Source organism: Gossypium hirsutum, chromosome D08 (assembly GCF_007990345.1).
Source record: "Gossypium hirsutum isolate 1008001.06 chromosome D08, Gossypium_hirsutum_v2.1, whole genome shotgun sequence".
Taxonomy (NCBI): Eukaryota; Viridiplantae; Streptophyta; class Magnoliopsida; order Malvales; family Malvaceae; genus Gossypium; species Gossypium hirsutum.
This window is the reverse complement of record NC_053444.1, coordinates 4,770,543-4,782,200: the sequence shown is the minus strand read 5'-3', so window position 1 is coordinate 4,782,200 and position 11,658 is coordinate 4,770,543. Positions and strand designations below refer to the sequence as shown.

The 11,658-nt window shown below is 35.7% G+C and overlaps 3 protein-coding genes and 1 pseudogene across 3 annotated transcripts; 2 read left to right on the top strand and 2 right to left on the bottom strand.

The window, feature by feature from the left end:
* The first annotated feature begins 1,549 nt into the window (after positions 1 to 1,549).
* Positions 1,550 to 3,574, top strand: LOC107917035 (probable protein phosphatase 2C 49). Its single transcript, XM_016846429.2, has 3 exons — positions 1,550 to 2,015; positions 2,182 to 2,382; positions 2,477 to 3,574. The coding sequence occupies exons 1-3, from the start codon at positions 1,839 to 1,841 to the stop codon at positions 3,296 to 3,298; spliced, it is 1,200 nt and encodes a 399-aa protein (XP_016701918.1). The 5' UTR covers positions 1,550 to 1,838; the 3' UTR covers positions 3,299 to 3,574.
* Positions 3,575 to 4,025: 451 nt separating this feature from the next.
* Positions 4,026 to 4,810, bottom strand: LOC107917064 (ubiquitin-40S ribosomal protein S27a). The gene has a single exon (XM_041099593.1). It carries the CDS (start codon positions 4,647 to 4,649, stop codon positions 4,179 to 4,181), a length of 471 nt encoding a protein of 156 aa, XP_040955527.1. The 5' UTR covers positions 4,650 to 4,810; the 3' UTR covers positions 4,026 to 4,178.
* An 889-nt stretch (positions 4,811 to 5,699) lies between these two features.
* Positions 5,700 to 7,240, bottom strand: LOC107917043 (peroxidase 5-like; annotated as a pseudogene).
* A 2,625-nt stretch (positions 7,241 to 9,865) lies between these two features.
* On the top strand, positions 9,866 to 11,223 carry LOC107917053 (peroxidase 5). The gene is made up of 2 exons (XM_016846448.2): positions 9,866 to 10,175; positions 10,261 to 11,223. The coding sequence occupies exons 1-2, from the start codon at positions 9,957 to 9,959 to the stop codon at positions 11,044 to 11,046; spliced, it is 1,005 nt and encodes a 334-aa protein (XP_016701937.2). The 5' UTR covers positions 9,866 to 9,956; the 3' UTR covers positions 11,047 to 11,223.
* Positions 11,224 to 11,658: the final 435 nt, after the last annotated feature.

Below are 11,658 nucleotides of genomic sequence, written 5' to 3'. Positions count from 1 at the left end.
TATTATCCTCCTATTTATGGGTTGGGGATGAGCTATTAGTAGTTCTAGACATTATATAAAAAAGAACAAATATAAAGGTTGTTTGGTAAATAGAGTTTTGACTATTTTTTAGCTGATTTGAGCACAAATGGATGCTTAAGTAGTCAAATCCTCTAATTGTAGTGTTTGGTGAATGAATGTTTACAAGAGCTCGTTGAGCTAAAACCTCCAAATCAAAAAAAAAACGTAAGGATGGACAATGTTTTTCACAGCTGATTGGGAATGAGATATGTAAAATGACATATCTAATCATATTTGCTAAAAAATTACTCATTTTGCCACATGTTCTTATTTGTGGCATGTCCTTATTTGCCATTTTACATTTATCAGCTTTCAGCTATCTGTTAAGTTTTACCAAACACTTTTAAACAAACAATTAATAGAATTAGTTGGTCAAACCAACCACTGCAATAAACAATAAGCTATTAGCGAATTGCCAAATAAAATCATAATCAAAACCTATAATAAAATTATTTAAAAAAAAAACTATAAATATGACTAAGATTTTTAATAATTTTTTATTTTTATTTAATCTAGACTCCTTTAAAATATTTCAAAATTGCTCCTAATATTTTACAAAATAACTTTACTAGTAATGCTTTGGTAGGTGTTGATGTTGTTGTACAAGCATTTTTGTTCAAATTATGCTAATTTATTATTATCACATACAATAATAAATAATTAAATTTAATTTAATTAAAATTTAAAGAAATACCATTACTTTCGTTTGATAAATTATAAAATATAACTATTACTTATTTTTCATTCTAAGCCCACCAATGCTTTCCTTAATCAAAGTGGCCAAGTTGTGGAAGCTACGCGAAGGATGAATCAGTCATTTTCCAACGAAGCTACGTCTTCCGCCATATAATCAGTACACGTAATTATTGGACAAATATTTATCTCACGTAATTTATTCATGCATTGTTATCACAATTTTATATGGTACATTTTCCAATTTAAAATTTAAAATAAATTAGATATTTATAAAAAAAAAACCAAACAAAAATGTTGTTATAATAATTTTATTTTGTAAGTAAAAGGGTATTTTAGTCTTGATGTTTGATTGGTTGGTGCCGAGCTTAAATATAATATTAAAAATATTTATCTAATATATTTAAAAAATAATTAATGAAAATATATAATTACGTATGTAATTAAAAAAAAGATTTATGAAGATATGGAAATCCAAAATTGATATAAATTAATGATTAAGACCTAAAAATATTCATTCCTTTTCTCCTAAAATAATATAAAATTGACCGATTTATTATTTCAAAATTTAAATTAAATCAGATTTTTAATTAAAAAAAATGTATTCATATCTGTTTAAAGTTAGATAAGATTCGAATTAACTTTGACTCGAAAATTACAATTATAAAAAAAGAGAGAGAGAGAGGTGGGGTGTGATGTGGGAGTGACGCGTGGAAGTAAAAAACCAAAAGGAGGATCACGTGTCCGTCAAGGCAAAGCTACTTTTTGGGTGCGTGGGTGACAACGGATCCATTCCACACAAAATCAAAAGGCTATTACCACTTACACGTGTTGACCAGACCCCCCATTTCTTTTAACCCGTTTTCCCAATTCCCGGTTCGTTACTCTTTCTCCCCCTTCTTTTTATATACCAATTCAACCCCCCATTACTTAATTCACTTTCTCGCTAAAAAAAAAAATCACTTACAGATCGTTAGAACAAGAAAAAATCTAAATCGAGTTTGAAGAGTTGCAGCTTTGTTGCGGCGGTTGTTTTGTGTGTGTGTTTGGGTTATGGTAATTGTCTGAAGAAAAACAAAACAAAGATGGTAGCGGAAGCTGAGGTTGTTTGTCAACAAAGGGTGCCGGTGTTAGATGTTCCATATTTCGGTAAAGGAAGTAACATCGAGGAGATTGATGAAATTGTTGCGGTTTCGTCGCCGGTTTCTTCACCCAAGCTCGGAAAAGTTGGCCTTCCCTCCGATTTACCCACACCTCAACTGGTTAGTCTCTCTCTTTCCGCCCCCCCCCGCCCCCGTTTTTTTAATGTTTGTAAAGATCCTGAATTTTGAACATTAGATTTGTGTGTTTGATGAGTAGGATTTGGTATGGTTGAGATTTAAATTAGAGAGCATATGATTTTAATTTTAAGAGTGATTGGTATTTCAGGATGTGAAATCTGTGGAAAAAATCACAGATCCGAGTATTGAAACTACAACGGTGGTGCAATTTGTTCCGGACATTCGTTCAGGTAGTTTTGCTGATATTGGACCTAGGAGATACATGGAAGATGAACATATTAGAATTGATGATCTATCTTCGCATTTGGGTCCCCTTTTCAAGTTCCCTAAGCCTTGTGCTTTTTATGGGGTAATAATTGCAATCTTGGCTTTGTGTTTTGCTGCTACTGCCTGCTTGAATTTGATGTGCTTTTTAAATTAATTTAGGTTTTTTTTTTTTGCAGGTGTTTGATGGTCATGGAGGTCCTGAAGCAGCTGCTTATGTAAGGAAACATGCTCTTAGATTCTTTTTCGAAGATGCCGATTTTCCTCGGACTTGTGAAGTTGATGATGTTTTCATGGAAGGGGTTGAGAATTCCCTTAGTAAATCGTTTCTTCTTGCTGATCTTGCTCTTGCTGATCTTGCTCTTGCTGATGATTGTACTGTGAATAGCTCTTCGGGCACTACAGCTCTTGTTGCTATGATATTTGGAAGGCATCTAATGGTGGCTAATGCTGGTGATTGCCGAGCAGTGCTATGCCGAAAAGGGGAGGCAGTTGATATGTCTGAAGATCACAGACCTATATATCCATCAGAACGGAGGAGAGTAGAAGATCTGGGTGGGTTTATAGATGATGGGTATCTCAATGGCGTTCTATCGGTTTCCAGAGCCTTGGGGGATTGGGACATGAAGTTCCCCAAGGGTTCTTCTTCGCCTCTCATTGCAGAGCCAGAGTTTCGACAGGTGGTTCTAACAGAGGACGATGAATTCCTCATCATTGGGTGTGATGGGATTTGGGATGTTATGTCGAGTCAGCACGCAGTTAACATAGTTCGAAAAGGATTAAGGCGGCACGATGATCCCGAACAATGCGCTAGAGACCTCGTGATGGAGGCCTTACGTTGCAACACATTTGACAATCTCACCGTGATCGTCGTATGCTTTTCTTCACCTGATCACCTAGAACAACCATCTCCTAGGCCAAGAAGATTGAGGTGTTGCAGCTTATCAGCAGAAGCCCTGTGTAGCTTAAGGAGTTTATTGGATGCCAATGCCAAGTGGTGAATGTAAATAGGATTTGAAAGTTCAATAGGGTTTATATTATTATCATTACTGTTTTCGGCTGCTTCAGTTAGAGCTACAAAAAAAAGCAGCTAGAAGTTTTGCAGGGGATGTTTTTGTGGTGGATTATGGGCAGGTGTACACAGAGGATGGTGGTGTAGAGATGCTATCATTTATGGATTCTTTTTTTCCTCAAAAATCCAGGGTGGTTGCCCTTGTTCATTCGTGAGATTGTATGTACATATTATAGTCAATAAAGGTCTCAAGTTTTGATTTTTACATGCTCCTGCATCATCTTTCCTCATCATAAACAGACGAGCACGGGTTGAAGTACTCAGGAACTTATATTTTTTTCTACTCACATAACAATTTCATAGAAACACCAAAGATTGCAGACCATGCATGTTAACAATTTCCATAACCCGCTTTTATCAAATTATTCCACCCATTGACATTCAACAAGCACGAGTCCCGGAAGTTGAAATATTCATGACTGGGTTTTACCCTGAAAACTCATATATGCTTTACATACCATATTATCAATCCAACCATTATGCAATCAGAAGCATCTTCATTGACCTACAACTTAAAAACCCAACATGAAGACACAGGTCTAATCCAATGCTGGGTTTAAATTTTCTAAAGATTGGGAATTGGAATTGAACACAGAACAACATAACATGAGCAAAGGAAGATCAACAAATCAACAATCATGAACCAAACAATAATCTGTAAAATGCCCTTACTTAGATTCAGAAAAGCTAAAATTGATGATCATATCCCAAGTATCGTAACATTAAAAAATTAAAGAGTCGAACGATAATTGGAAATTAAAATCCCGTCTCTCATACTAACAAAAGATCGACAAGCTAAAGGTGGAAACTCAATCGCCACCAGCTTTTTGGTAAACATAAGTGAGTCCACACTTACCGCAATAGTGCCTATCAAAATGGTTAGCCATGAAAGTGCCAGCCCCACACTCAGCATTGGGGCACTCTTTCCTCAGCCTCTGAACCTTGCCGGATTCATCGACCTTGTAGAACTGGAGCACGGCGAGCTTGACCTTCTTCTTCTTGTGCTTGATCTTCTTAGGCTTGGTGTAGGTCTTCTTCTTCCTCTTCTTGGCGCCACCCCTGAGACGGAGAACAAGGTGGAGAGTGGATTCCTTTTGGATGTTGTAGTCAGCTAAGGTGCGGCCGTCTTCGAGTTGCTTACCGGCGAAGATGAGGCGTTGTTGGTCCGGGGGTATGCCTTCTTTGTCTTGGATCTTGGCTTTGACATTATCGATTGTGTCGGAAGACTCGACCTCTAGGGTTATGGTCTTCCCCGTTAGGGTTTTCACGAAGATCTGCATTCTTAGTGGCTACGGTTTGCCTCAGCTGAAGAAGCAGAGGAAAATGGGTTATTGAAGGTGTCGGCTAGGGCTTCTTTATGAGAGAAAGAGTGGGTTTTATATTGTCACAATGCACATATTCATTTGGGTCAAATTGTATTATTAGTCCCTGTACTACGAATAAGTTGTGAATTTAATCTCTATAATCTAATTTAGTAAAATTTAGTTCTTTCACTTTTTGAATTTTGAATTTTGAATTTTCAGTATTGACTTAAAAGGGTAGTATTTAAAACCATTAGATCAAATTCTGCTATTAATCATGTACTGTGTATAAGTTGCGGATTTGATTATTATTCTTCAATTTAATTACTTTTAATTTTTAAACTTTTTGAATTTTGAAATTTTAGTTTTGAATCAAATGACAATATTTAAATCCATTAATTAAAATGACGTGACTTTTTTGTGAGTATTACGTGAATGGCAAACTAACATATCATTACACATATGGTAATATGTTTGCTGCAAAATATTTTAAAAATAATATAATTTAACAGTTATAGTTTTGTCTAGAATTGAAATTCAAAATTCAAAAAGTATGGATGCTAAAATAATAAAATTAAAGTACATAGACTAACTTTGCAACTTACCATAATACAATATTTAACATTTCTAGTTCAATTGGTTATGCTTTAATTTGAGTAAATTACAAATCTTTTATCACTTGGTTTAAATAATATACACTCAAATTCCTATTAAATACAATAACAAAGTCTCCAATATATGTTATAATTGAGTTGGTATGATCTCGATAAAACTCTAAAATAAAAGCGGTTTTCTTACTTTAATCTTTTTAATTGAATCTTTTTATTAATTAAAAATTATACATAATGATATCCTTAAAAAGACGCACTGAGAGGAATCAAAACATGTCAATAAAATAAATAGTACTTTTATCTAGTTGCAAATTGTGTTGCACTTCACCACATGAAATAAAAAATAACAGTGAAATTAAAATAAATTATCGATTCAAATGCAGTACAATTTACATTTAAATCAACAACTGTAGTTGTAAGGAGTTGTTGGTGAAACAAAATGAATGAATGAAAAGAATGGTAATTAAACAAATTAAATAAGCAAGTATGGCTTTGAAAGATATATAGGTAGGAGTAGGAGTCGTTTCAAGTAACATATGCAAATTCTCCTGATTTCACCTTGTGCACCAGTGAGAACATCAAGGGAACCCATACGCACCATTGACTTGCCGAACTTTTTAGCCCACGCAGCACCGTGCCTCACATTGTTCAACACCAAGGCGGAGGTCAAGGAACTGTCCATCAATGTCTGGTCGGAGGTGAGCAAACCACGACGACGCCTCAGTTCAGAGTAGTACTTGTTGTCCAGGCGGTTGGGTGTGACACTGTCAAGTGGCACTGTGGTTGGATCCCCTCCAGCACCAGCCGCAGATGTTGGGGGTAGGCACTTGGTTTTCAAAAAGGCAGCGTAGTTAGGATCAAGAGAAGCGTCTTGGGCATGAGTGGCGTTAAAAGAGTAGAGTCGGTTGGAAATGGAAGAGCAATGCGAGACACCAATGGAGTGTGCCCCCGATAATGTCACCATCTCATCCACTGACATTCCTTTCCTTGCTAAAAGTTGAGCAATTTGTTGTGCGCTGAAGGATGGCGGAGGCAGGTTTTGTGTTACTTCGTCGATAATAGAGACCTGGCCATCCCGGCGGCCGGCGGGAATGGCGTAATAAATCCCTCCAGCTTTGTAGGTGCTGTCACGGGCAGCGAATGCGATTATGTCCGCACAAGACACGGTTCCTGGACATTGTGCCTCGATTTGGGCTTTGGCCTCATCAATCACCTAGAAGCCTCGCAAACTTGGGTTATTAGCAGGGTGGTCCATCTCTGCTGGGGGTTCTCCGGGCACGGACCTTAGAAGGACGGAAGCATCACAACCCTGAATTTGCATGCAAAGAGTAGAGTTAGAGGAGGAAACATGATGAGTCAATCTATCAATTATTAAGCAAATGAGCGTATACATACCCTGACGAAGCAGTCATGGAAATACATTCGGATGAGGCCAGCAGCTATGCCAGGATTAAGTGACACCGCTTTGTTTACAGCTTTTCTCACAATGGTCTCTGCGGATGGACAAGTTTGTGTATAGAAGCCCACCTTCAAAGATGCAGAAGCCACGATTGAGCAGCCAAGCATGAAGGAGAGCAAGGCAATAATGTGAAATTTCGAGCACAACAGTGTCATTGTACCTGATATATATAATACAACAGAAGAAAAACTTATAAATTAAATGAAAGCAAATTAAAAGTAGAATGGAAAGGGCTGAGGATCAGAATATGGTGGTTTGTGCAGTTGGGATTGGAAGGTTATGAGAGTGGAGATGTTGGATGGAGTATTTATATATAGCCATAGGTGGAGTTGGTGGTGATTACTTGTTGGAACCAAGAACGTGTTTAGTGTTAGCTGTAAGCTTGAAAGCATAGCTTGAGGTTGAAGTGTTCCTTTGTTTTGAACCATTCAGAGGCATGCAGCAGCTTCTTTGTGAGTGAAGAGGAAGAAAACTTCAGATTCAGACATACATATATTACTTCATCTCCTTAATATCATATATATATATATTCAGCTCTGACCAAGCCTTTCAACTCTCTATTCTAAATTATTGCAACGAGAGTTCTGGGTTTTCTCAAACTGTAATAGAGCTGCAGTAATAATATTATAATGGTAAATTCATATAGAACACCGCCTGCATATTCCACTATTCTCCTACTCATATGGATGGTTTCTTTTTCTCTTTTTATTTTTGGCTGCTACTAAAATTGACGCATATTTTATTCATCCTTTCTTTTTGATTATTATTTTTATTCATCCTTCAAATCTATCAGATAAATGAAAATTTAACTTCAACTTTCGTATAAAAAGATATTCAAATTTTATATAAGATTATGCACATCGTTGCAGACATCCATGACTTGCAAAAATTATTACTGCTTGACATATATATATATATATATATATAATAGCTAATTGAAAATGAAGCCTATGGTAGTAGAAATTGTTTTTTCTCTGTCAATGAAACATATTTTATTCCAATGTCAAAAGGGGTATTACAATGTCAGCGCCATCAATGTGCTTCTCCATGTTACCAAGTGGGATGCCTAAATATTGTGATGGCGATGAGTGACGGGAAGATATGCTGTATTGGCAAGTAGATGTGTCTGAACTGATATAGAATTTGTTAGTTTTAACTTTGTTTTTTTCGAGTTTAACCGTGCTAAATTCATCGAAAATAAATTTTTTTTATCTAAACAATATGTAAATTAGCAGTATAAAGAGTAGTATCGATCCCGCAATAATTTACTTAACTATCTGAATCTATAATTCATTATAATCAAGATTATATCATAACCAGTTTTTATGTCCACAACTTGTGTCAGCTTGCACCAAACAAAAGAAAAAAAGAAGATTAAATCTATAATTAAATAAACAACCGAAAACAAAAAAAATATAAAAAACACAATAAAAGTAACAAATCAAAATTAAATTCGAATAAACTAATAAAACGATGCTTGGCTTCAGGCATGATTTTGACTCTAGCTTCGAATTGATCCTGTACAATAGATTTTTCTCTCCAATTAATAAGTCCATTATTGAGGAATAGCTTCATACCACTAGCCCTTTTGTATGTAAATTATAAGTGGAAACAACTCAACAATTAATCCTTACTAAGGGAATAAGCTTGAAAATAGCATAACGTTGTATTATGCATAAAATTGTAGGTTTAGCCCATATTCTTCAATTGGGTCATTTTTAGTTCATCTACTTTCATATTTTAAAAGTTTAGTCTCATGCAAACGATTGCAATTAAATCCATTAAAATTTTTACGAGTAATATATAAAAATAACAAGTTGGCACAATATTATACAACTATTATTTGATAAGTACTGCAATTTTAATATTTAAAAAGTAAAATGACAAAATGGTCAAATTAAAATAGAGAGATTAAGTCCCCAACATAGAAGTAGATGAGCCACAATTGATTTAGTATTTTAATAGACCTTGAAATTGCTCCATTCTTTTGTTCACTTTTTTGATTTGGTATTTTTTGTGATGGAACAATAGCAAGAATAGCTCTAAACTTTAGCTAATCTTTAATGTGATATATGTAATTTTAAAATCGATTTTGATACCTAAAGTTTTTTACCTGACTATTAAAATAATATCTATTCAGTGGCGCAGCTAGGGGGCTGGTAGGGGCCTGACTAGTTTAAAATAAATTTTTTTTTATTTCGGCCCTTTATAATTTATAAAATTTTAAATTAGTAATGATAAATTTATACTTTGGCCCCCAAATAATAAAAAAATGATTTAATCTTTTAAAAATATAAAGATATAGACTATTAAAATAATGAAATTATATTTTTACTATGGTAAGAATATACAATTTAATTTCGACTCAAAAAGAATTTTCTTACTCAACCACTATAATGTCGTTAACTTTTTCCGATTGATATGGAGAAAAATTATTACGTACATAAGAAGTAGTAATTTTTCCTCATCATTTGACATCCATCACCCTTTTGTGCCACTATTAAGAAACTAAAAGTTAAAATGTTGAAGCGTTTATTATTAACCAAAATTGGAAAAAGTAAATTAGCTATATATGTAGATGTCAACTAGTAATAATTTTTGCAAGTCATGAATGTCTGCAACAATGTGCATAATCTATTTGAAGGATGAACAAAAACAATAATCATTAAGAACATTGACAAATCAAAACAAATTACAGATATGCATCAATTTTAGTAGCAGCCAAAAATGAACAGAAAAAACATTTACATGAGTAGGAATATGTAGGCGGTGTTCTATATAAATTTACCATTAAAATAATATTACAGCTACCGAAACCCCATAACTCTCTTTAAGGCAGCAAGTTGCAATAATTTAGAATAGAGAGTTGAAGGCTTGGTCAGAGCTGAATATATATATATGACATTCAGGAGATGAAGTACTATATGTATGTCTGAATACAAAGAAGCTGCTGCATGCCACTGAATGGTTCAAAACAATGGAACACTTCAACCTCAAGCTATGCTTTCAAGCTTACAGCTAAAAACTACACACGTTTTTGGTTCCCACAAGTAATCACCACCAACTCCACCTATGGCTATATATAAATACTCCACCCAACATCTCCACTCTCATAACCTTTCAATTCCAACTGCACAAACCACCATATTCCGATCCTCAGCCCTTTCCATTTAATTTATAAGTTTTTCTTCTGCTATACTATATATATCAGGCACAATGACTTTGTTGTGCTCGAAATTTCACATTATTGCCTTGCTCTCCTTCATGCTTGGCTGCTCAATTGTGGCTTCTGCATCTTTGAAGGTGGGCTTCTATACACAAACTTGTCCATCTGCAGAGACCATTGTGAGAAAAGCTGTAAACAAAGCGGTGTCACTTAATCCTGGCATAGCTGCTGGTCTCATCCGAATGTATTTCCATGACTGCTTCGTCAGGGTATGTATACGCTCATTTGCTTAATAATTGATAGATTGACTCATCATGTTTCCTCCTTAACTCTACTTTTTGCATGCAAATTCAGGGTTGTGATGCTTCCGTCCTTCTAAGGTCCGTGCCTGGAAACCCCCCAGCAGAGATGGACCACCCTGCTAATAACCCAAGTTTGCGAGGCTTCGAGGTGATTGATGAGGCCAAGGCCCAAATCGAGGCACAATGTCCAGGAACCGTGTCTTGTGCAGACATAATCGCATTCGCTGCCCGTGACAGCACCTACAAAGCTGGAGGGATTTATTACGCCATTCCCGCCGGCCGCCGGGATGGCCGGGTCTCCATTATCGACGAAGTAACACAAAACCTGCCTCCGCCATCCTTCAACGCACAACAAATTGCTCAACTTTTCGCAAGGAAAGGAATGTCAGTGGATGAGATGGTGACATTATCGGGGGCACACTCCATTGGTGTCTCGCATTGCTCTTCCATTTCCAACCGACTCTACTCTTTTAACGCCACTCATGCCCAAGACCCTTCTCTTGATCCTAACTACGCTGCCTTTTTGAAAACCAAGTGCCCACCCCCAACATCTGCGGCTGGTGCTGGAGGGGATCCAACCACAGTGCCACTTGACAGTGTCACACCCAATCGCCTGGACAACAAGTACTACACTGAACTGAGGCGTCGTCGTGGTTTGCTCACCTCCGACCAGACATTGATGGACAGTTCCTTGACCTCCGCGTTGGTGCTGAACAATGTGAAGCTCGGTGCAGCATGGGCTAAAAAGTTCGGCAAGGCAATGGTGCATATGGGTTCCGTTGATGTTATCACTGGAGCACAAGGTGAAATCAGGAGAATTTGCAGTGTGCCCAACTGATATGTTACTTGAAACGACTCCTACTCCTACCTATATTTCTTTCAAAGCCATACTTGCTTATTTAATTTGTTTAATTACCATTCTTTTCATTCATTCATTTTGTTTCACTAACAGCTACTTACAACTACAGTTGTTCATTTAAATGTAAATCATTATTTTCACATTATTTTAATCAAGTATAAATCATTATTTAACTCCTGCCAAAATTCAATTCTAGTGGAAAATATTTATAACTTATTGGTTTGATGCTTATAAGTGTTGTAACACGTAAATCAATATAATCTCGCTTTGTTCTCATATAAAGTAATGGTTTCAATATTCATTGGAGGCGTCCAAAAATTTCTCTAAACCAATATGTTTATAAATAGTAGGCTTTACAAAAGTTTTTCGAAGTCATATACAACGATAAATAAAAGCTTGAGATAGAAACTCATTAGTATTAGCAAGAATTGTCTTGATTGCATAACCTAAGATTAATTATTTAAATAAATAATCTTGCAAACAATAGGCCGCGAGTTGATAACAGAGATGTGATTATTTTGTAGATATATCTGTCAAAATCATATAATATCAAAACCATCCCCATAGTGGATGAATGAGCTCATATTCATT

What these genes read in the sequence shown, in the direction of transcription:
- LOC107917035 (XM_016846429.2), top strand. Translation starts at nt 1,839, where the DNA reads ATGGTAGCGGAAGCTGAGGTTGTTTGTCAACAAAGGGTGCCGGTGTTA. An exon ending in ATTTACCCACACCTCAACTG is followed by an intron (nt 2,016 to 2,181) that starts GTTAGTCTCTCT and finishes TTGGTATTTCAG; the next exon opens with GATGTGAAATCTGTGGAAAA. An exon ending in AGCCTTGTGCTTTTTATGGG is followed by an intron (nt 2,383 to 2,476) that starts GTAATAATTGCA and finishes TTTTTTTTGCAG; the next exon opens with GTGTTTGATGGTCATGGAGG.
- LOC107917064 (XM_041099593.1), bottom strand. Translation starts at nt 4,649, where the DNA reads ATGCAGATCTTCGTGAAAACCCTAACGGGGAAGACCATAACCCTAGAG.
- LOC107917053 (XM_016846448.2), top strand. Translation starts at nt 9,957, where the DNA reads ATGACTTTGTTGTGCTCGAAATTTCACATTATTGCCTTGCTCTCCTTC. An exon ending in TCCATGACTGCTTCGTCAGG is followed by an intron (nt 10,176 to 10,260) that starts GTATGTATACGC and finishes ATGCAAATTCAG; the next exon opens with GGTTGTGATGCTTCCGTCCT.